Below are 20,214 nucleotides of genomic sequence, written 5' to 3'. Positions count from 1 at the left end.
CTTTGCCACGGCCGCGGCTGCACATGGCGATCATGGCCACGACCAAGAGCCAATGAGTGGCCCTCTCGAGAAGCTATGGTACAATACACTTCCTGGTGATGGTGGAACCCAAGTCAGACTCCATGCTCTACAGACAATTCTGAGCATAGTAACTGACCAACTCTAGGCCGACTCCATCTTCTCTGGCATATCCACATTCGGTCGTATCAACTACCAGCCATGCCTGACCACCGACGTGAACTATGACATTGCATTCATTGGTACTGAATTCCAAATTGACGCTCCTCTCGCAGTCTAACGTGGAAACAGGCGCCCCCTTTGACACAGGCACATCCTACCGCCCAGGCGCTCGATTCGGCCCCAGTGGCATTAGACAAGGTTCTCGCCGCCTTAACCTATAGTACGTCCATCTTACTGCAATCGCATGCTTACTATTAGCGGGTCAAGGCTCACGCAGAATTGGATTTAGCGGCGGATACAATGTTCCCCTCAAGGCGAACCCTTTCAACTCATGGGCAAAGGTTATTGATTGCGGAGATATTCCCGTCACTTCGTAAGACTCCAGTGATCCACTAATTGTTGCGTGCACAAACGAGAACCAAAGACTGACCGTTCATGTAGATACGACAATGCCTATGCGCTCCAACAGATTGAAGAGGGCCACAACCTTCTTCTCAGTCGTCCTCCTCACACTCATGCCCACAAGCCTGGTCCTTCCAAGAAAGGCACTACTCTTCCTCGTCTGATTACGCTTGGAGGTGACCACACCATCACACTTCCGCTGCTTCGTTCGATCAACCGGTCTGTAGTCCTCGGATCTTCAATTTATGCAACTTGTACTAACATCAGCTCCAGTGCCTACGGCCCTGTCAGCGTTATTCACTTCGACAGTCATCTGTAAGCTAGTCATACTCACGAACGCTCGGATGAATACTAAAGTTTTGGTCAGGGACACATGGAAACCCAAGGTCTTTGGTGGCGCTCCTAGTGACCAAGCCGCAATCAACCACGGCACCTACTTCTACCACGCTGCACAGGAAGGCCTCCTGGCCAATGACACCAATATCCATGCCGGCATCCGCACGACGCTGTCTGGACCATCTGACTATGAAAACGATGGTTACTGTGGTTTTGAGATTGTTGAGGCTAGAGAGATCGACAAGATCGGTACCGATGGTATCATCAAGAAGATCAAGGACAGAGTCGGCACCGACAAGCCCGTATACCTGAGTATCGACATTGATACCCTTGACCCAGCCTGTAAGCTTTGCTGAATTCTCCTACTTGCGTACCTGAGCTAATAGAATTTGCAGTCGCACCGGCTACTGGCACACCAGAGACTGGCGGCTGGACCACTCGTGAACTCCGCACCATTATTCGCGGTCTTGAGGGCATCAACCTCATTGCGACAGATATTGTTGAGGTTGCCCCTGCGTATGACACCAATGCTGAGCTTACTACCATGGCTGCTGCAGTAAGTTTTATATTGAGACATATCAGTGTTTCCTTGCACTAACGCAGATTAGGACGTGTTGTACGAGGTCATGACTTTGATGGTCAAGAAGGGACCTCTTAGCTACATGGGCAAGCAGGAGTCCATTGAGTTGTAAATGTTGAGACGATGCACTGGAGACTTGTTGGGTGATCGATGGACGGATGTATGGCGTTCGGAGGCGGTACCGGTAGATGCAACGATGGATTTGTCGGTGTTTAGAGGAAGTTTTTTGTGGCATGGGCTACAATAGAACAAGTTTAGGTTGTAGCCTGCAATGATGTAACCGTTAATTAGAAGAATCTTGTGCCACTGCAAGCTATCTGCAGAGTCTCATCTCATCAACTGATCGTAGCACAAGCAAGACGCGTGATGATGATTCTGCGAGCGGTTAATGGACGTTTATGGACGTGGGACGAGATGAGAGGGGAGTTGATTCATTTCGAGATTCCGATGGGCGCAGAAGAGCTGGCAGCCAATCAAAAGTGGCTGCTTGGTAATGAGACCCTCGAGTCCCATGTGTCCGACACAAGCGGGCGGATGACATAGCGATACGCCTACAAGTACTCTAGTTTACATGGGCAATTCTCTGGTGACTTATCATCCATCACCTGTCACTCTCGCCATTCCTGCTCGCGACAATCAGCGCACCCGCATCCCATCCCAAGCATTACTGCGCTCTTCCTTTACTCCTCCTACCATACCATCATGTCCCTAGCGCGCACGACCATGTCGTTTGCGCGCTCCTCCTCGACCGTCGTGCGTTTTGCCACACACGCCAGCGCTCCCCGCCAATGTCCACAATGCCTACGCAACTTCTCGTCATCGCGGATGTATCGGCAGTCTGCTAAGCGGCAGATGCAGACTGCGACTGCATACCAGCCTTCATCGCTGCGCTCACAGCCGCCCCCGCCACGCAATTGCGGTGTTCCAGACACTTCGATAGCGGGCAGCGCAACCGAGGCAAAAAGCTTTACACCGTCGCGGGTAACCTCTGAAGACCTCAGTCGGCTGTCACAACAAGACCAACCCAAAGTGAGCGTATCAGAGGGCGAAGCGCAAAAACCACAGCCGGCGCCTACTAGCAAACCGCTTCGACCGCGTCGCTACAACTTCGGCCCCCGCAAGGCTACTATCAAACTGTCACCCTCCGCAGTAGCACATCTACGAGAGCTCCTCGAGTTACCGGAACCAAAGCTCATAAGAATTGGGACCAAGGCAAAGGGCTGCTCTGGCCTGGCTTACCATTTAGAATACGTGGATAAGCCATCGATGCTGGACGAGCAAGTGGAGCAAGATGGGGTCAAGGTTTTGATCGACAACAAGGCCCTGCTGAACATTATTGGGAGTGAAATGGACTGGCTGGAGGACAAGTTGAACCAGCGCTTCATCTTTAAGAACCCGAATATCAGTGAGTCACAAGAGAAATGGATGCCCTGATTGGCGCTAACCGAATGGTAGCGGAACAATGCGGTTGTGGGGAGTCTTTTAGCGTATCATGATACCCAGAGGATTGCATCATTACCTATGCATCACATCTATACATTAGCCAGCGTTGCATATCGATATGGTATCTGACATGGCATTTTCTGCACACGCATAACATCATCGATCTGCCACCATTTGTTCGGTATCTAGAATACCCCAGGTGTATAGTCTAGTACTTTAACGCCCTGAACGAGCGGCCCCACAAACTGGACGAACGCCTGGTGGGCAGGGTCTCTATGAGTATAGTAGTCACGGTCTTCCGCACTCTCGAACTCGACGACAAAGCCATGGGTCAATCCGTCCTGGTGCAATCGTCAGGATCATGTCTGTGGGAAGTAGCAATGGGGGTCAAACGAACGGAGCGACCCTCTGGGCTATTATTCTTTCCACCTGTAAAGGCTTTGATGTAAGGCTTCTGAGAGGTCGGATGAATGCACTTCTCTCCAAGTGCTAGCATCCGTTTGCATGCCTACGTGCTGTTAGAATACAGATTGCATGTATCCATGGAGCTGCCAATTAGTGAAGAACGCAGGAAGGGGGGCGCACTTCTTCCACTTGCTCTGAAGACGCAGTAGACTTCCACTCGAAAAGCACAATATGTGTGATACTCATCTTGATCATGTAGTACTGGTGATCTCAATGTCTCAATGTCTCGATGGTGAAAGATAAAGTGATAGAAGCCAAATGGGGGTGGCTAGGGGAGGGGAGAGAGGAGAGGAGGGGGCAATTGCGTCGTTGTGGATATATCCCGGACATAATGACCTCAGGCATGCTAAGCTCCGAACACTCGAACGCCCTCAACTTGCGTAAGAGGACCATTGAACTCCTCTCCCCAACAGCGCAACTACCTACCAAGTCAACATGTTGAGGTAGCAGGCACGGTTCGTCGACGCATTCGCAACGCACCATGTCTCATCGTGACTTGTGCAAAAACCATCTTCGGCTCACGCGTCGTTCCAGCTGGTCGCCGCCCTACCGCAGTTTCCCGTATTTTTCATAATGGCCCAAGCGACCGCGCTCCCAGAGCAACTCATATACCTTATCATACGCTTCACCGCCTCGGTGCCTGACCTGCCACTTTCGCTGTATGCGCCGAGAACGACTGCAACTCTCTCCTTGAAACAACTCATCAGGCAGCATTTACCGCCAGAGCATGCCACAGCGCGTTTACGCTTGATCTATGCCGGTAAGGTGCTCGCAGATACGGAGCCATTATCGCGATCTCTCAGACTACCTCCACCGCCTCCACCCCCGTCTCGCGATGGCGGGAGCAAGAGTAAAGGGAAGCAGCCCTTGAAGGCAACGCCGACCATTGAGTATGGTACAACGGCAGACATACCCTCCGAGGCAAAGAAGTACTATATTCACTGTTCGCTCGGCGATGCCCTATCCCCCGCAGAGCTGGTCAGTGAATCTGCACTCGTGCAGAATACTGAAATCGCATTGAAATCGCAACACGAGACGGCCTCGAAACAACGCAAGGACAGCAGTACCATCATAGACAACAGCACCAACAGCGATGCTACACATGATGTTCGACGCCGTAGTTCCACTACCACAGCTCCCCAGCCCCAAGCCCAAGGCTTCGATCGCCTCCTCTCCACAGGCTTCACCCCCGCCGAAGTAGCCATGCTCCGCTCGCAATTTCAGACAAACCTCTCCTTCACACATACCCCGGACACGATGCCTAGTCCCGCGCAAATGCGCGTCCTCGAAGACCGCTGGCTTGACAGTGGGGGTAACGACCCTTCGTCGTCGCTTGCGGGCTCTGCAGACGGCGGTACGGGGGACGCGGGGTGGGGCGCAGGGTTTGCAGTCGAGGAAGGCGGGTTGGATGATATGCTATGGGGCTATATGACGGGCTTCTTTTGGCCCCTCGGGAGTCTTGTCTGGGGGTTTAGAGAGGAGGGGGTGTGGACGAGGAGAAGGCAGGTCGCGGTTGTCATGGGTGTGTTGATTAATGTGATTTTTGGTTTTATGAGATGGAGTGCTTAGGATGCTGCTGAGCATACTGAGTTATGAGAGTTTAGCATGGTGGGGTCGCGGGGACGTTGAGATGATACAGTGTTGAAGCGGTGAGAGACTTCGGCTGTATTACATAGCTTTGGGCTTCTACAATATTTATAATGCATCCTTTAGACTTCGGGCTCGTCGGCTTCGTTCTCTTTGCATAAGGAACACGACTGCCCTATCAATAGCTTGGGACTATCGAGCATCGGCGGAAAAGGTCATTGCTTGTATCTGTAAGTCGCATTCAATCCCTCATTGCACACTGCGATTTCTGACGCTCAAAGTTCAATGAGCATCGCCAATGCCTATCGGCAACACATCCGCGAAGAGAATCCCGTCTTTACAGATTTGACTCGACCGTGAAAATCACCTTTACTACGAGAGAAGAAATCCAAAGTTTGACAATGTGTTTGTTGTATGAAGTTCTCCTATTCCTAATTTTTTTTCTCTCTTCCTTTGCCGCTCCCAGAAAACAACTCGTCCTCTTTGATGAGCAACTTCGCATCCCGAATCCGAACCCAAAATCGTTGAAGAAAACTCCATAATGCCCAAATTGGTATATTGCCGCGCGAATCTCGCTTGCCCCCCAAAAAGAAACCCCGTTTGTCCATTTTCTCCTTTTCTCCCTTGTGCATTACGTATCCCCTATCCCTCTAATACCAAACGCTAAACTCGATTGAAAAAGGCACTCTTTGTTCATTTCTCAACTCCGTAATCTTCATGGTTGGAAGAGTGGACAGGAGAGAAGGGAATCTAGTGAAGACCGTACGTCTTCGCATACGCCGAGTTGACGCTCTTGTGGTGCTCGACCACCCTGTTCTTCAGCGCCTTCCACACCTTGGTAGCATTGCGCGGCGGCAGCTCAGAGGCGAGTTCATGGCGCGGCGCCTGGTGTTCGGCACTCTGGCGAGGCGAAGACACAGCGCTAGAGTTGGGCGAAGTGGGAGAGGAAGCGACACCGGGGCTGTAGAAGACAGTGTAGGCTTCGTTCATCTCACGGTGGTGCTTCTTGATGGCCGACCAGGCTTTTGAGGCGTTTGTGGGCTTTTGGGTGTGTTGTTGGGTGGTGGAAGAGAGCATGGCGATGGAGGAGGAGCGCGAGGTTTCTGTCGAGGAGGTGGGGGTTGGGTTGGTGGAGGTGCCGGGGGCGTAGTAGGTTGCGTAGGCGGAGTTTAGGGCCTCGTGATGGGCTTTTGCGCGTGAGGCCATGGTGGTGAAGACGTTGGATGGCATTTTGTTGGTGGGTCGAGAGCTGGAAGTCTGAAGGTGGGTTGGTGTGTGATGATGGTATTGAAGAGGTAGTAGTAGTAATAGTAGGTAGTAGACTTGAGATTCTGAACTGATGTCTTGTTTTGTAGTGATGATGATGATGATGATGATGATCTATCTCGCACAGTGCTGCCCCCCCCCCCCCCCGGATCCTCTTATACCCAGCACCCCCATAGACTGCCCACCCGCCCTTGTCAAAACGAGTCTTTGAGAAATTTTACTCTACCATCAGCACGCCTTGCACAACGGAAAACATGTCGAGCCTCCCATCATCACGGTAGATGGTTTTCTTCGGACGGGGCAGGCTGATTGGCTGGACCAGCATCAAAGGATGTCAAGAAGACTCTCGAAGACCACGCCCTGTCCCGTGCACGCCCCAGTCATTCGACACACACCTCTCCACCAGGGTACCTCTCTCTGTAATGCGAACACGCCCTGCAACAATAGAACACACCATGGACGAATCAATCGTCGCCAAAAGGGCGTGCCTGGCAATAGCAACAATAGTGGCCTGCTGTCTGTCCGACGGGCGTGGGCGTGCGCGCCTTGTCCAAATTTTTCCCGACGGCGGCCAAAGCCAAACCTGTGGCGCGTTGGATGCACACGGCACGTGTTGGGTCAGACGGAGGTCAGACTGTGGCCCAACTTGTACTACTCTAGTATGACACCATAGTACCACGGCACAACCACGACGGAAAACTCTGTGGCCCTTTGCCGTCAAGTGTTAGAGGGCTGCCGTTGGAGGTATGGCGGCTGGAAAACTCTGGTATTGGTTGCTTGAAGGCCATGGAAAGCAACTCTCTGGGCCTGCCGAAGCCCTTTTTCCGTTGACCGCAAGTTGCCCGTCGGTGGCCAAGGTACCGCTGCCGAACCTCCACGCACGCGGCGGCCCCCTTTGTTGGTGGTTGGTGCCTTGGCCCAACATGTCGTCGGTTTCCGGCGTGTTTGTGGGCTTCTAGACAGCCCTTCTTCAATCGGCCTTTTGCTACCAGTAGATTGCCAAGTGCATGTCTGCACGTAAGGTCCACGATGCTGGCAGGCATTCAAGACAAGTCCATGTGCTACTACACCTGTTACTCTAGAGCATGTCCTTTGGAGGTATAGACGGAGAAGATGTTGGCCTTTCATGCGCGTGTGCGCCGCTCTCGCACGCCTTCTCTCGTGCGTCGTGCGTCGTGCGTCGTGCGTCGTGCACATTGTCTTGTGCCATCCTGAGATGGTGGTTCATCGGTGGGCAGAGTTTTCTTGGTTGGATTTGTCACATGTGGTTTGCATCGGATGGCTTCTAGACTGCTCACGCCTTACGACTGGCCTTTTTTTGTCCCTGTGATCTATTCACGAACATGACGACAAGTTGAGCTTTTTTCGGCCTCGCTTGGCCCGAAGTACATTGCCCCTTGATAGCATGCTTGTCGAATTTCACGCCTTGCGAGTAGACTCATGTACATCCTTTCAGTTGTTCTAGTGGTTTTCCCATGATCCTCACACCTATAGCATGCCTCTGCACGGTCCCAGGCATCTCCATCATCATACGCTCCAGAGACTTGTACACGCCCATCTCCCTCTTTGGCACGCTTCATTGAACATCTCGTAGGCTGCACAACAGTGCCCATTCCATCCAGACAGGTGCGGAAGAGGATGCAATAACCACAGATGGGTAACAATGATGTTTGCGAAAAAGGCTGTATCGAGCATGGAAGACGGATAGGAGTCCAAGGACATGCTCAGACTTGGAATCCAATGTTCCCCATGCAGTGTTCAATCATGACTTGCGCATTCTACACTCACAAGTATCAGTATCTTCGCCTGATACAGAGTGATCCAAAAGATGGGTGCCTCTCTTCGCTAGCCACACGGGTTGCTCGAGACATGGACGGCGAGAGAACACCCAGATGGCGCAGGCCGTACTCGGTATCGAATCCATGAAGAGGTAAAGATGGTGCCTTTCAGAGAACAGAGTGGCAGGATCCACTCATGCCATGCGTACTCTATGCATAAGCTCGACAAGTGAAAAAACTTGTTCTGTTGTTGATGTTCTGCCATGGTGGGATTGTTCATGAATGTCGCGTGCATGCAGGTGGTGGGAGCTCATCTGGTCGCGCTAGCTAAGCGAGCCTTGGCCGCAATGCGAATTCGAATTTCGTGGGTTTGGCCAACTTGGATTTCTCGACCAGCACTACTCACTAACCCCACGACAACACAGTTTGCACCAGAAGACCCGACACAGGTACGCTTTGCACTGCACTGGAATTTCGGCGCACCAGAAGCCGCTGAGCAATACGAAACTCGAGACCTCCGCACGAATCGTCCCGCCGTGGGCTGCCCACCGTATCAGAACACTTTCGACGCATGGTTCGCCAACAACGAACATGTTCTGCAGTCTTTGGCAGCCTGTGGAGGGATACTTTTGTCTTGCTAGTGGCCTCGAGACATTGCGGCGGCTCTGGGACAACAATTGGAATCGAGCAAAGGCTAATTAGACTTGTGGACAGCAGTCTTCTGATCAACCGCAAATATGGGGTATCTATCTGCCCTTCCCTCCTTCACACGCAACCTCAGCTAACTTGTCGCAGTATCTCTCGTGACTCTCGCCACAAGCGCTCCGCTTCAGGTGCGAAGAGGGCATACTACCGCAAGAAGAGGTATGCATAAACCGATCGCTTCTCCAGTCATGTCTAACATGGCTTCAGGGCTTTCGAGAAGGGCCGCCAGCCTGCCAACACCCGTATTGGCACAAAGCGTGTCCATCTTGTCCGCACTCGTGGCGGCAACCGCAAGTTCCGTGCTCTGCGTCTCGAGGCCGGCAACTTCTCCTGGGGCTCCGAGGGCATCGCCAAGAAGACCCGTGTCATTGGTGTCGTCTACCACCCCTCCAACAACGAGCTCGTCCGTACCAACACCCTGACCCGCTCCGCCGTCGTCCAGATCGATGCTGCTCCATTCCGACAATGGTACGAGGCCCACTATGGTGTTTCCCTCGGCCGCAGGAGGCAGGCCAAGGCCGGTGAGAAGGTCGAGGACATCAAGAAGTCAAAGTCTGTCGCCGACAAGCAGGCGGAGCGTCTGAAGACCTCTGGCAAGATTGAGAACGCCGTTGAGAAGCAGTTCGAGGCCGGTCGTCTGTACGCCGTTGTCTCCTCCCGTCCCGGCCAGAGCGGTCGCTGCGATGGGTACGTCCTCGAGGGTGAGGAGCTCGCTTTCTACCAGCGTCTCCTCAGGAAGTAGAGGATATGTTTGGGGCTTCTTCGGTGCATCGGTCAGGTCAAAATGGGTGTTTAGTCATGTATCTGGTCTGCATAATCGCGGGACAATGAATGCACTCGGCATGATATTGCCATTCTCTAGATACCACGAGCTATGAATCATGGATTCTCAACGTCATGTGATGTGCCAAGTCGGGTTCTCGTTGTGGCTACTGCCTGTGATAGCTTCAAGTGTGTCATAATTCAATGTACATTGATGTTCGCAATGATCTACCATGGTACTAGTCTTGTACTGGTATTCCTCACGTGGTAACAAGCATGATGTAGGTACAATCTAATTTACACCGCAGATACAACATGACTGAAGCCTATACATACCCCACTCCTTTTACATGCAACCCTTTGATACATTACCATTACGTCCATCCCAAGTCCCCCCAAGGGCTAGGCATGGCCTTTGGCAAATCCAAACTTCTGCCACGATGTCCCCTCCCCCCGTCCCCGCCCGAACCCGCACCCGTTGGACCAGCCGAATGGACCTCGGCATGGACGGCTTACATGGATCAATGGGTTTACAGCCAGTAGCAAGGGGGGTGAGACGATGCCATGTACACGTGCAGCCTGGCATTAATTTCAGGTTCGACACGTTACTATTTTCTCAACAGTGGGAAAAGGCAGGGGTTAGGTAGGTAGATCAATGATGAATGAAGATGATTATAGATTGCTACTTTTTCCCCTCCTCCTTGACGTTTTTCTAACCATCGGTCAAAAGTTCACAAGAGGGGGGGGGGGCGGGGCGACATTGGATGTGGTATTGTTAAGCTTATAGGGTACAAGTGAGGAAACGAGCAAAGAAATAAGAAGACGGGGAATGATGGCATGGCTCATAGCGTTGCGTTGTGAAGCCTATAGCTTGGAAGCGACCTTGGGGGGCCCTACGTTTGTGATTTCGTTGTATAGCAATCTGTGTATATTGATTAGCTTTGTGTGTTTTATTTGAGGGGAAAGCTGTTGTTGGAGAAGAAGAAGAAGAAGAAGAAGAAGAAGAAGAAGGGGAAAGTAGCGCGGGGAGACTTACGATGTCAAAAACTCTGCGTAATCTTCACCCGTGACCTGGGACTCAAAGTACTTGGCTGCCAGATGAAACTTGTTGCCTTTGGGTGCCTTCTGGCTCAACTTGGAGGCCTGTTCGTGGAGAAGCTTGAGGGCATAGTCCTTTGTGACTTTCTTGCCCTCTGCAGTCTGCACATTGTGCCTTGTCCATTGCCAGAGCTGGGAGCGCGATACCTCGGCTGTCGCGGCGTCTTCCATGAGGTAGTTGATGGGCACGCAGCCGACGCCTCGGACCCAGGCTTCCATGTAGCTCAGGCCAATGTCGAGGTTCTGACGGATTCCGGCCTCGGTGATTTTGCCGCCCACGTTCATATTGAGCAGGTCGTTGGCGGTGATGTGCACGTCCTCGCGGCGAACATGCATTTGGTTGGGTGTGGGCATGTGCTCGTTGAAGACGTCGGATGCAATGGCGGCCAGGGCTGGGTGGGCAACCCAGGTGCCATCGTGGCCGGCGCGGACCTCGCGTAGCTTGTCAGAACGGACCTTGGCCATGGCCGCGTCGTTGGCTTGTTGGTCGTTCTTGATGGGAATCTGAGCGGCCATGCCGCCCATGGCATGGACACCGCGCTTGTGGCAGGTCTTGATGAGGAGCTTGACGTATGCATCCATGAATGGCGAAGTCATGGTCACGGAATCGCGATCAGGCAGGATGAAATTTGGGTTCTGGCGGAAGCGCTTGATGGTGCTGAAGATGTAGTCCCAACGACCGCAGTTGAGACCAGAGGAGTGGTCACGGAGCTCGTAGATGATCTAGGTGAACGTCAGCATAGCGCATCACTCCTTTGTGGACAGCTGTTCCTACCTCATCCATCTCAAAAGCAGCAGTAATGGTCTCAATCAGTACAGTACCACGAATAGTACCACGCTTCATGCCAATGTAGTCCTGAGCCAGATTGAAGACATCGTTCCACAGCCTTGCCTCGAGATGCGACTCCATCTTGGGCAGGTAGAAGTAGGGTCCTGCGCCACGCTTGACAAGCTCATGTGCGTTGTTGAAGAAGTAGAGCCCAAAGTCGAACAGTCCACCAGAGATGGGCTCTCCATCAACAGTGAAGTGCTTCTCCTCGAGATGCCAACCTCGCGCACGCGCAATCAGTGTGGGCAGCTTTCGGTCGGTGCGGAGCTTGTACTCCTTGTCGCCTTGCTTGAAGTCGACTTGCCTGCGGATGGCGTCGTAGAGGTTGAGTTGTCCGTTGATCATGTTGTCCCACGTTGGTGCGCTTGAGTCTACCGGCTGTCAGCTGTGATCCGCTTTTTCACGAGTAGAGAGAGAGAGAGATACCCTCAAAATCAGCCATATAGGTCCAGACATTCGAATTCAATGCATTGACGACCATCTTGCGGTCTGTAGGGCCAGTGATCTCAACCCGCCGGTCAACGAGACCAGGGGCTGGTGGCGCGCCTTTCCACGTATCGTTCTCGCGGATGTGCTTGGTCTCTGGGAGAAAGTCGAGGAGGTTGCCCTTGTCGAGCTCGGCCTGGCGAATTACTCTTCGCTGGAGGAGCGCTTTCCGGCGCTCGTTGAATGTGCGGTGGAGAAGGGCAAGGAAGAGGGCAGCATCTTTGCTGAGAATGTGTCTGTTCTGGTCGTTGAGCTCGCCGAGGATGTTGACCTCACGGAGGATGCTGTCTGCATTGGCTGCCATTGTGAAGCGTGTGTGTTTGTGTGTATATGTGTGATTGATCTTGCTCGATTATGTGGTGGTATATATGTATGCTTCACGGTTCAAGGAGAGAGTGCTGCAATGATGATGTATATGTGCGGAGAGGATGGCTGGGCGGCCGGTAGATAACCTTTATGATGCAGACGTCACGCATGATATGTATGTTCTGGACCGAGGATATTCTTTGTAAATCCGACGGTGGTAGGCTAGGCCGGCTGGCTGTGAATGGTAGACCACTGGCGCTTCGGCGGAGAGGAACTCGCGTTTGCTTGTGACGATGCCAAGCCTGGAGCTCAATTGCGGGGACACCTCCCATGCACCCCGATCAGCGCAAGTTGCAAACAATTACCACCACAACCCCCGAACCAAAATAGTTATTGTTGGCTTTTCCGGAGCCATTGGTCTTTGCAATGGCGCTATGCAAGATAATTTGTCGTGAAGCTGCGGGTGCAGCAGGCTGTCGACGGCGTCTCGCGGCAATTGACGGAGTTTGTGAGACTGAACTTTGATCGCGGCTACTCATCCGAGGCTTGACATGACTGGTGGGTGCACTGCCGGTGCTCGTTCATTAACACAACCACTGCTGCCCCCGGCAAAGTACGCGCAGCAATAATCAGACCATCTTCTTTTTTTGAGAATGAGCAGGTGTCGTAGCATTGGCCCGTCATCGGTTTATCTTCATGGTCACCAACGCTCTCACAGCTGAACCTCACGCACGACTGCACATGCCCATGATGTCTCAAGGCTGGCAGTAAACCACCGAGAGGTTTAAGTATACAACAAACCAACTTGTCCCTTGCCGTACGATAATCAACCAGGGAGCTGATACCATCGGCCGTGAACGAGATCGGTCGCTCGACGTTGTCATTCTCGTTATCCTGCTAGCCACACTCACGCTCACGCTGTAGATGGATGGAGATATGTTGCATGGGGTATGAGGAGTAAATTAAACACATCAGTATAACGGTGATAAGAAAAGCTCATGGTATCTCGAAAAATATGGATATAATCTTCCACGTGGCGATGACGATGATGATGGCGATGGCGATGGCGATGGCGATGACTGCGAATGCGAATGTGAATGCGAATCCAATCGACCAAGCAAAACTCGTGCGAAAACCGCGCAAGTCTGTTGACCCAAGGGTGTGAATTGTCCCCCTTTCTCCACTCAATCTACTTTCCCAGTCAGTCAGGTACGCCCGCTACGTCTCAGTCCGTTATTAGGATCACGATCCAGCGCCACTATGCACAAGCATGGGCTGAACCTCAGCCTTGCGCTCCCCAGCTCCTCTATAACTCTTGCGTCCGCGAAAAATCCAGTCCATGCCCGTAATGAAGGCGACAATAGCGTAGACGACGCAAACGTCTGGCGATATCAGTGGGGTTAGCATTGCCCTTTTCTTTCGACATATCTTGGGGAAGAGGAAAAGACCACAATGACTTACAGTTCATGTTGCTGGCGGCTACGGGTTTGGCGTAGGGAAAGGAATACATGACGAGGGTGAAGAGGGTCCATAGGAGGAGTACGATGTTGGCGAACAGGCCGAAGCGACCGAGCCAGAAGGGGCCGTGGGAGATGTTGTTGCGGCCGCGGATGAGGAGGCAGATGACGGGGATGGAGTAGCTGGAGTAGAGGAGGACGATGCATGCGGTGATCATGCTAAGGCAAGTGTTAGCTGCCGAGATGTACTGAAGATCTTGAAAGCAGATGCGAACGTACGAGTTGAAGGCCGTCAAGGAAGCTAGATATAAGCAGCCCATGATGGCGACGATGACGCAACTGACAATGTGCGCGTTGAGTGGAATGTCAATCCTCTTGTCTACCTTGGACAGCCACTTGTGAGCGGGGAGACCGCGATCGCGGGCGAAGCTCCAGCAGAGACGGCTCTGCCAGGTGTGGCTAGCGACCAAGCAGCCCAGACCGGTTGCGATGATGAGGGACTCGAGGACAATGGCTCCGGCTTTGTGGCTGAGGGCCTGGTAGAAGAGTTCGAGGATGGGAACGCCTGTGCTCGAGGCAGCGACGTCTGCAAAGTCGCCGACAATGGAGAAGAACATGGCCATGGAGAAGAACCAGCTGGTGATGAAGCCGATGCCGACGGTACCCATGATGGCGATGGGGATCATCTTCTCGGGCTGGTGTACTTCTTCCGCGAGATGGGTGGCGCAGTCCAGACAGGCAAAACTCCAGTTGGTATTGACGAGGCCGACGATGAAGGCAATTCCACCTTGCTGCCAGCCCGTATTGTTGATGAAGGTTGCGAAGACAAAGCTGGCATGTTGGTGGGTAGGCGCAACGGCAGGGACGGTGATGAGGATTACGGCGAATGAAATGAGTGAGGTCCAGAGGGTAATCTTTGCAACGGTGGGTAGCGTTTTGCCGTAGCAATTGAAGAAGAAGCAAAAGATGTTGGAGAGCTGATAGGTAAGAAAGACATGCCAAGGCTTAATGACACTGCTCAATCATCAGCCGTGACCCAACTACTTGGCTTACAACAACTATGCCTGTGGAAGATGATGCAAGTGAACCTTACAAGTCAGGATTGTTCAGTTGATAGCAGCCCACCATGGCACTACCCATGGCCAGTGCCACAGACGCACTCGTGAACATGGAGCCCCACCAAGCCAGCCAGCCGGTCAGGTAGCTGGCGAGCTTGGTAAACTTCTTGGGTGCCAGTTCGTTCGCCCAAAAGTACTGGCCACCAGCATTGGGCATCGCGCTCGCGAGCTCACTGAGGCTGACACCAACACAGGTCGAGATCAAAGCGATGAGGATGATGCCGTAGATGATCAAGATGGGTCCACCAGAGTTGATACCCGTGATCAAGGCCGCCGAGATACCGAACCAGGAATTCGTCAGCGAGAAGCCGACACCCAAGACAGACCATACGCTGAAGTTTCTGTTCAGGTCCTGGGTGTAGCCCATCTCTGCGAGCTTCAGGGCGTCGGGGTCGATCGAGGGGGTGCGCGATTTCTCGACATCTTGTGAGACCGTGGGGGTCAACTGCTTCCGGTCGACTTCTCCCATTGTGTCCGTTGTACGTTGGACTTTTGGGATTGGATTGGAAGTTGAGAAGAAGTTTGGTGAAAGCGAAACGAAAATGGCTCCTCTTGCTGAGCCAGTACCGCTTGGCAGGCAGGCTAGCGTCGCGATCAAGCAGGCAGTCGCAGATCGTACGAGCTTATGTGTACATATAGGTATAGGTACATACAACAGAGAAGCCAACGGAGCTATCCCGGAAGCAAACGTGGGGAATGGGGGTATGGATGCAGATAAGGGCAGCACGGACAGGCTGGAGAGTTGGACAGGGCGTAAAGAACCATGGAATATTGGGAATTCGCGATTGGTTGCTCGGCAATACTGCTTCCCACGCAAGCCCGTCGCTCAGTGTTGAGATGCATGGAGAGAGAGGTAAATGAGAGCATTGCAGGCCCAGGATTCTGATTCATTCGCTTGGTCGTTCATGTGAGCAAGAATGAGGAAGCGGAACACGCCTGCGCTAAGCCTGATTATGCCGTTGCGACTGCCGTACGACAGTAAGCCTAAGCAAGCCATGAAGAGTGGGCTGTGTGTATCTGACAAGAGAAGGAATGATCATGAAAGAGAGGCGCCCATGCTTGAGATTTCTAGTGCTGAGGATGGAAAGGAGATGAAGTTGCAAGCACGACCGCCGTGTCGGTGAAGGGATCATGGTTACACATGATTCAGACTTCCAGGATGTTATGCGGGGAACAGTCCAAAGGAGAAAAGTGTCCCTCTTTCGGAGGACAAAGCCCGCATCCGCAACAGGTGCACGGGATGCTACAAGCAAAAATAAATAAAAAATCTTGGCTGGGGCTGTAGGGTATCTATCATCCTCATTTGCTAATAAGTAGCCTTTGTGAATGTGGGCACACCGTGATCCTGCAGGCTACGGTACCGGTACCTAGCAAACATGTCCCGTCCGGTCATGCGTGTGCAAGCGGCTGGCTGCTACCCAAGTACCTACCTACCTCACTAGACGGGTCTAGCTCAGGAGCCAGTCAGAGCAGCTGTGGAGGTCTGGAGCAAAACAGTGTCCCTAACTTATTGAAGGAGGGCTTACAGAGGGTGAAGCATTTTTAGGGAACGGGCATGCAAATGGTGACCAAAATGGTATTGTATCAAGTAGCGTCAACTGGCAATAGCTTGGGCACGTTCAAGCGTCCGTTGGCAGACAAGACGGAGCGGCCCGTGGAGCAGTTCATGGCGAGGTTCGGTAAGTTAAGTTAGGTGGCTACTACCTAGGGTCGGAAAGGCTAGTGTGAAATGCCAATTTCGATGTCTGTCAGTCGTGTGCCCAAGAACCAAAGCTATCGTCCCTATTCCTAGTCCTAATAGTATATCTTGTACATGCTTTGCAAATCTGAGCTTGTGCCTGCCTTGTGCATGCAAGGGAGTCGGCCTGTCGTCCTGTAGAGTAGAGTAGTCTGTAACCCGGTTGAGGGGTAGGATTCCCTGTCCACGTACTAATCCGGTTTTCTTTTCTCTCCTGAAGCTGACATCAGAACCCATCAGAATGAATGCTAATAGCCTACAGGAATCCACCCCATGTCTCATGAATCACAGCCTCCAACGTCCGCCCTGGAGCTGCGAGACTTTCTTGCTTGCGCCCGTGTCAATCGCAGTGGCGCCCGCTCCCGTACTCGAGTACAAGCAAGAAAGAAGCCAGCCGGCTTCGCCATCTTTCGGACCATCTGCCTTGTGGTCCAGCCGTTGCCTTGCCCGGCTTGTGTAGCAGTAGACTGCTTTGCTGCATGTAACACCCGTTGCAGATTCTGCCTCCTCAAAGCCAAACTGACGTGTGAGTGGCCGCCGCAATTGTCACATGGACGCGTTTTCTGCGCGCTGAGGCAACTATGGAGCATGGACATGGACGGAACACAACACGACATGGTACCATCGTAGTAGATACTCCAGACTCGAGAGATCGAGTTTCAGTCTGCGTTTTGTTCCACACTGGACTCGCACTACCGTTTGGAAGGTGCAGGTGTACCTACCTACTTGGTGCAAAGCCTTGAAAAGTGATTGTGTCATACACTTTCCTGTCCTGTGTACAGTCCAGCCCTCGGCAGGAATCCATGCACTCTGTCGGCGTTGGGTGTATGGGCGCCGTCCTCTACTCTAGTAGTACCCTTGGTATCCAACCTCCCTCGCTTTCTCCTCGTCCTCGGCCGGACATGCAAGACGTCTCGTTTGGAACAGAGGTGCGTTTGCCTCTTGGTTGCGCAAGGTCTGTGTTCTGTGGGTCCAACCTTGGAACTTGGTCCCGTCAGAGTGGCGACTTTCTCCAAGAAGGGCAAGCCTCCTGGTCAGAATGAGGCAGTAACGCCCAGGCCTGCTAAAAACTCACATAGCCGGTACAATAGCGGCACAATGACGATTTGATTTGGCAAGACGTGAATTATTGCTCTGTATTGTACCCCACCATGCAGTCGACTCCAAGGAAGCCTCCCCACAACTATCTCGCAAATCGGCACACGACCTGTTGTAAATGTCCATAGTGAGAGCAAGAGATGAAAACAAGGAAACCCCACACCGCGCCGGTATCCACCACGTAAGACGTACAATCGTAGACAGAAATGCAGCCTTTTGCTCCTCCGCCCACCCCCCTCTCCCCACTGAAACACTGTTCCCATGAGTTGGCGTGCAACACCTTTGCCCCACTGTAGCCTACATGCGCCCTTGGTTTCGCCAAGCGTCAAAGTGTCGTTCACTGAACGACACTGTCTGATTACTTTCCATTACGAGGGTATCGTGGTCCAGTCACAGGACGCCAATGGGCGACCCTCCACTGGCGTATACTAGCATCCACGGCTATTGCGTTTATTGCAGCTTCTGGTCTTGGGGGTAGTGGCCGCCAGGATGACGGGGCATGCCTTGCTGCGCCATTGGGTACTGGTTTGATTGCTGCTGTTGCTGGAGATAGCTCTGGTAGTGCAGAGCAGCCTCGGGCGTCATGTAGGCCGGGGGCATGGGGTTCTGGTTGGGTGCCATGCCACGCTGCTGCGCGGGGATCTGGGCATGTTGGTTGTCCTCTGGCGACTCTACCTGGTTGTCGACGTCGCCGCCATTGGCATCTCCGCTCGAGGGCTCTGGAGCATTCAAGCAGGCCTGCGTCGTGTTAGTGGTGTCATGCGCGAGGGAGGGGTGGGTGCATCGTGTTGCAGAGCGTACCTGAATCAAGTTTTTACCTTCAGGCTTCGTTACGAGGGGCTGCAGCTTGGGCGTGGTGAAGGTGTAGACAAGACCCGTCTCGGACACGACGAGCAGCAGCACTTGCGTGCCAGTCAGGACGGATAGTTCGTAGGCCTGCGCAGGGAGGATGTGGTTAGCATAGGCTTCTCCTTGTTCTGATGATGAGGATGAGGATGAGGATGAGGATGAGGATGATGATGCTGCTGCATCGCATGATTACGACGCGTGAATGTCGCGATTGTGCGTGTTGCAAGAAGAAGGGGTTCTTTGTTGCAGTGCAGGCAGTGCCCAAAGGCTGCCTTCTGCCATGGCCCGTCAGGTCTGCCACGTACCTTTTTCATGATGCCAGCCTTGCGCTTGGAAAAGGTAATGTGACGACGCGACTTGTCCTGGATGAACTTGATTTCAATCTTGCGACGCTCGCGGCCGGGCTTGTCGTCGTCGTCGTCATCGTCGTCGGCAGCCGGGCGTGGGCGCTTGGTGCCGCGGTTGGAGTCGACGCCGAGGGTGCCATTGCCGTCGTCGTGGACGGAGGGCGACGCGTTCTGGTCGTGCTCGGTGATTTCAGAGGCCATGGTGGAGGGCGCAGGTGCAGATGGGGGCGCGAGGGTTTGGCGGTTCAGCAGCCTAAACTGTATGCGGGCGTTGTGTGGGGAGAAAGTGCCGAAGGCTCTTGTTCGTTGGGCGAGAACGAAAAGGTTACAGAACGACTTGCAGCTGTGTGTAGAGTCGGGTTAGACCCAAAGGAAGACTGAATGGGGAATGGCCGGCTGTTAAGAGATCGGGCTGTGTCTTTGTGGTGGGCAGGCAGGAATGCAAGGAAGGCCAAGCGGGCAGTCGCCCATGTGACACGGCGCTGGCGGCGGGAACCCACTAGCAAGCCTGTTGCGATGACTCGGCCAGCTAGCGGGCGGGCGGGCGTGCAAAGTCGAGTGGCTGGCCCGCCTTCCCAAACCGCCAGCACCAGCGCAGCACTGAGCAGGCCGCCGACCACACAATGCATTCATTTACCTTCTCCTCCCACCCAGGCAACCAAAGCTGAACCGAGGAAGAGGATAGGAGAGTGAAGGGTGGGGGCGGAAAGGGGGGGGGGGGGAGGAGGGAAGGGTGGGGGTTGGGGGGGTAACATGGTGGACGGTAGGAGTAGGTAGTGAATAGTGGACAGTGTACGTACCTCCGCGCGCACCGCCGGGCTGGTGCAAGCAGCGAGACACGAACACCACACACACTTACACACTCTCTTCTCTCTCTCTCGCTCTCTCTCTCTCTCACGCACTCACGCACCCACTCACTGACTCACTCACTCACTCACTCAGTCGTGGGGGAGGAGGGCAAGGGCGGCGAAGCTGGGCGTGGGTAGGTAGGTAGGAGTGAGTATAGGTAGGAGGTACCAGCTAGCTCAGTGCTTGGAGTGAGCAGGTACCTAGGTTCCTAGGAACAGGATGGGAGGGCCGGCCTGAGCTTGGCCGCGGCTATGGCAGGTTTTGGCAAACGAGGGGGGGGGGGAAGGGTGGAAGGGACAAACGGGACAAACGCAGGGCTCGACACGGTTGTGCAGGTGTTTGGACAAAGTGGCTCGAGAGGGAAAGAAGTAGGCAAAGTTGGGAAAAGATCACGGTTGAAACGGCGGCACACTGGTCAATTGTACTTTGCAGGCGAACAGCGCAGGCCGTCCATTCACTGGCATTCACTGGCCTCCACTGGCCTGACTGGGGGCGGACGCTACAAGCATGCTGGAGGGAGCCCACCCCTGGTCTC

General features: G+C 53.5%; 11 protein-coding genes across 11 annotated transcripts; 5 read left to right on the top strand and 6 right to left on the bottom strand.

The window, feature by feature from the left end:
- Nucleotides 1–902: 902 nt before the first annotated feature.
- On the bottom strand, nucleotides 903–1,495 carry IAQ61_008816 (uncharacterized protein; the record flags this gene model as incomplete). Its single annotated transcript, XM_066098136.1, has 2 exons — nucleotides 903–1,258; nucleotides 1,327–1,495. The coding sequence occupies 2 exons, from the start codon at nucleotides 1,493–1,495 to the stop codon at nucleotides 903–905; spliced, it is 525 nt and encodes a 174-aa protein (XP_065951775.1).
- A 705-nt stretch (nucleotides 1,496–2,200) lies between these two features.
- On the top strand, nucleotides 2,201–2,994 carry IAQ61_008815 (uncharacterized protein; the record flags this gene model as incomplete). The annotated part of the gene is made up of 2 exons (XM_003836410.2): nucleotides 2,201–2,903; nucleotides 2,954–2,994. The coding sequence occupies 2 exons, from the start codon at nucleotides 2,201–2,203 to the stop codon at nucleotides 2,992–2,994; spliced, it is 744 nt and encodes a 247-aa protein (XP_003836458.2).
- A 132-nt stretch (nucleotides 2,995–3,126) lies between these two features.
- IAQ61_008814 (uncharacterized protein) lies at nucleotides 3,127–3,607 on the bottom strand (the record flags this gene model as incomplete). The annotated part of the gene is made up of 3 exons (XM_003836409.2): nucleotides 3,127–3,282; nucleotides 3,339–3,449; nucleotides 3,527–3,607. Coding segments are annotated over 3 exons (348 nt in total), but the record flags the coding sequence as incomplete, so codon positions are not given.
- Nucleotides 3,608–3,979: 372 nt separating this feature from the next.
- On the top strand, nucleotides 3,980–4,975 carry IAQ61_008813 (uncharacterized protein; the record flags this gene model as incomplete). Its single annotated transcript, XM_003836408.1, has 1 exon — nucleotides 3,980–4,975. The coding sequence occupies one exon, from the start codon at nucleotides 3,980–3,982 to the stop codon at nucleotides 4,973–4,975; it is 996 nt and encodes a 331-aa protein (XP_003836456.1).
- Nucleotides 4,976–5,743: 768 nt separating this feature from the next.
- IAQ61_008812 (uncharacterized protein) lies at nucleotides 5,744–6,223 on the bottom strand (the record flags this gene model as incomplete). Its single annotated transcript, XM_003836407.2, has 1 exon — nucleotides 5,744–6,223. The coding sequence occupies one exon, from the start codon at nucleotides 6,221–6,223 to the stop codon at nucleotides 5,744–5,746; it is 480 nt and encodes a 159-aa protein (XP_003836455.2).
- A 2,161-nt stretch (nucleotides 6,224–8,384) lies between these two features.
- Nucleotides 8,385–8,739, top strand: IAQ61_008811 (uncharacterized protein; the record flags this gene model as incomplete). Its single annotated transcript, XM_066098135.1, has 2 exons — nucleotides 8,385–8,401; nucleotides 8,463–8,739. The coding sequence occupies 2 exons, from the start codon at nucleotides 8,385–8,387 to the stop codon at nucleotides 8,737–8,739; spliced, it is 294 nt and encodes a 97-aa protein (XP_065951774.1).
- A 35-nt stretch (nucleotides 8,740–8,774) lies between these two features.
- RPS8A (40S ribosomal protein eS8) lies at nucleotides 8,775–9,484 on the top strand (the record flags this gene model as incomplete). Its single annotated transcript, XM_003836404.1, has 3 exons — nucleotides 8,775–8,779; nucleotides 8,833–8,901; nucleotides 8,950–9,484. 3 exons carry the CDS (start codon nucleotides 8,775–8,777, stop codon nucleotides 9,482–9,484), a joined length of 609 nt encoding a protein of 202 aa, XP_003836452.1.
- A 737-nt stretch (nucleotides 9,485–10,221) lies between these two features.
- On the bottom strand, nucleotides 10,222–12,221 carry IAQ61_008809 (uncharacterized protein; the record flags this gene model as incomplete). Its single annotated transcript, XM_003836403.2, has 4 exons — nucleotides 10,222–10,426; nucleotides 10,541–11,325; nucleotides 11,378–11,802; nucleotides 11,858–12,221. The coding sequence occupies 4 exons, from the start codon at nucleotides 12,219–12,221 to the stop codon at nucleotides 10,369–10,371; spliced, it is 1,632 nt and encodes a 543-aa protein (XP_003836451.1). The 3' UTR covers nucleotides 10,222–10,368.
- A 1,244-nt stretch (nucleotides 12,222–13,465) lies between these two features.
- Nucleotides 13,466–15,267, bottom strand: IAQ61_008808 (uncharacterized protein; the record flags this gene model as incomplete). Its single annotated transcript, XM_003836402.2, has 4 exons — nucleotides 13,466–13,605; nucleotides 13,685–13,899; nucleotides 13,960–14,694; nucleotides 14,774–15,267. The coding sequence occupies 4 exons, from the start codon at nucleotides 15,265–15,267 to the stop codon at nucleotides 13,466–13,468; spliced, it is 1,584 nt and encodes a 527-aa protein (XP_003836450.2).
- A 1,077-nt stretch (nucleotides 15,268–16,344) lies between these two features.
- IAQ61_008807 (uncharacterized protein) lies at nucleotides 16,345–17,579 on the top strand (the record flags this gene model as incomplete). The annotated part of the gene is made up of 3 exons (XM_003836400.2): nucleotides 16,345–16,477; nucleotides 16,799–17,154; nucleotides 17,319–17,579. Coding segments are annotated over 3 exons (750 nt in total), but the record flags the coding sequence as incomplete, so codon positions are not given.
- A 309-nt stretch (nucleotides 17,580–17,888) lies between these two features.
- MCM1 (transcription factor of the MADS box) lies at nucleotides 17,889–20,091 on the bottom strand. The gene is made up of 4 exons (XM_066098134.1): nucleotides 19,631–20,091; nucleotides 18,789–19,173; nucleotides 18,436–18,570; nucleotides 17,889–18,372 (listed from the first exon to the last, which is right to left on the bottom strand). Exons 2-4 carry the CDS (start codon nucleotides 19,029–19,031, stop codon nucleotides 18,085–18,087), a joined length of 666 nt encoding a protein of 221 aa, XP_065951773.1. The 5' UTR covers nucleotides 19,032–19,173; nucleotides 19,631–20,091; the 3' UTR covers nucleotides 17,889–18,084.
- Between the last annotated feature and the right edge of the window lie 123 nt (nucleotides 20,092–20,214).

The sequence above is a fragment of the Plenodomus lingam genome, assembly GCF_022343315.1.
Source record: "Plenodomus lingam strain CAN1 chromosome Unknown contig_5, whole genome shotgun sequence".
Lineage (NCBI taxonomy): Eukaryota > Fungi > Ascomycota > Dothideomycetes > Pleosporales > Leptosphaeriaceae > Plenodomus > Plenodomus lingam.
Note: the sequence above shows the minus strand (reverse complement) of the source record. Positions and strands in the feature narration are given on the sequence as shown.

Bases quoted from the DNA above. Each gene is read 5' to 3' on its own strand.
- MCM1 (XM_066098134.1), bottom strand. From the start codon at position 19,031: ATGGCCTCTGAAATCACCGAGCACGACCAGAACGCGTCGCCCTCCGTC. The intron at 18,571-18,788 runs GTACGTGGCAGA...CTCCCTGCGCAG, and splicing joins AGGCTGGCATCATGAAAAAG to GCCTACGAACTATCCGTCCT. The intron at 18,373-18,435 runs GTACGCTCTGCA...AACACGACGCAG, and splicing joins AAGGTAAAAACTTGATTCAG to GCCTGCTTGAATGCTCCAGA.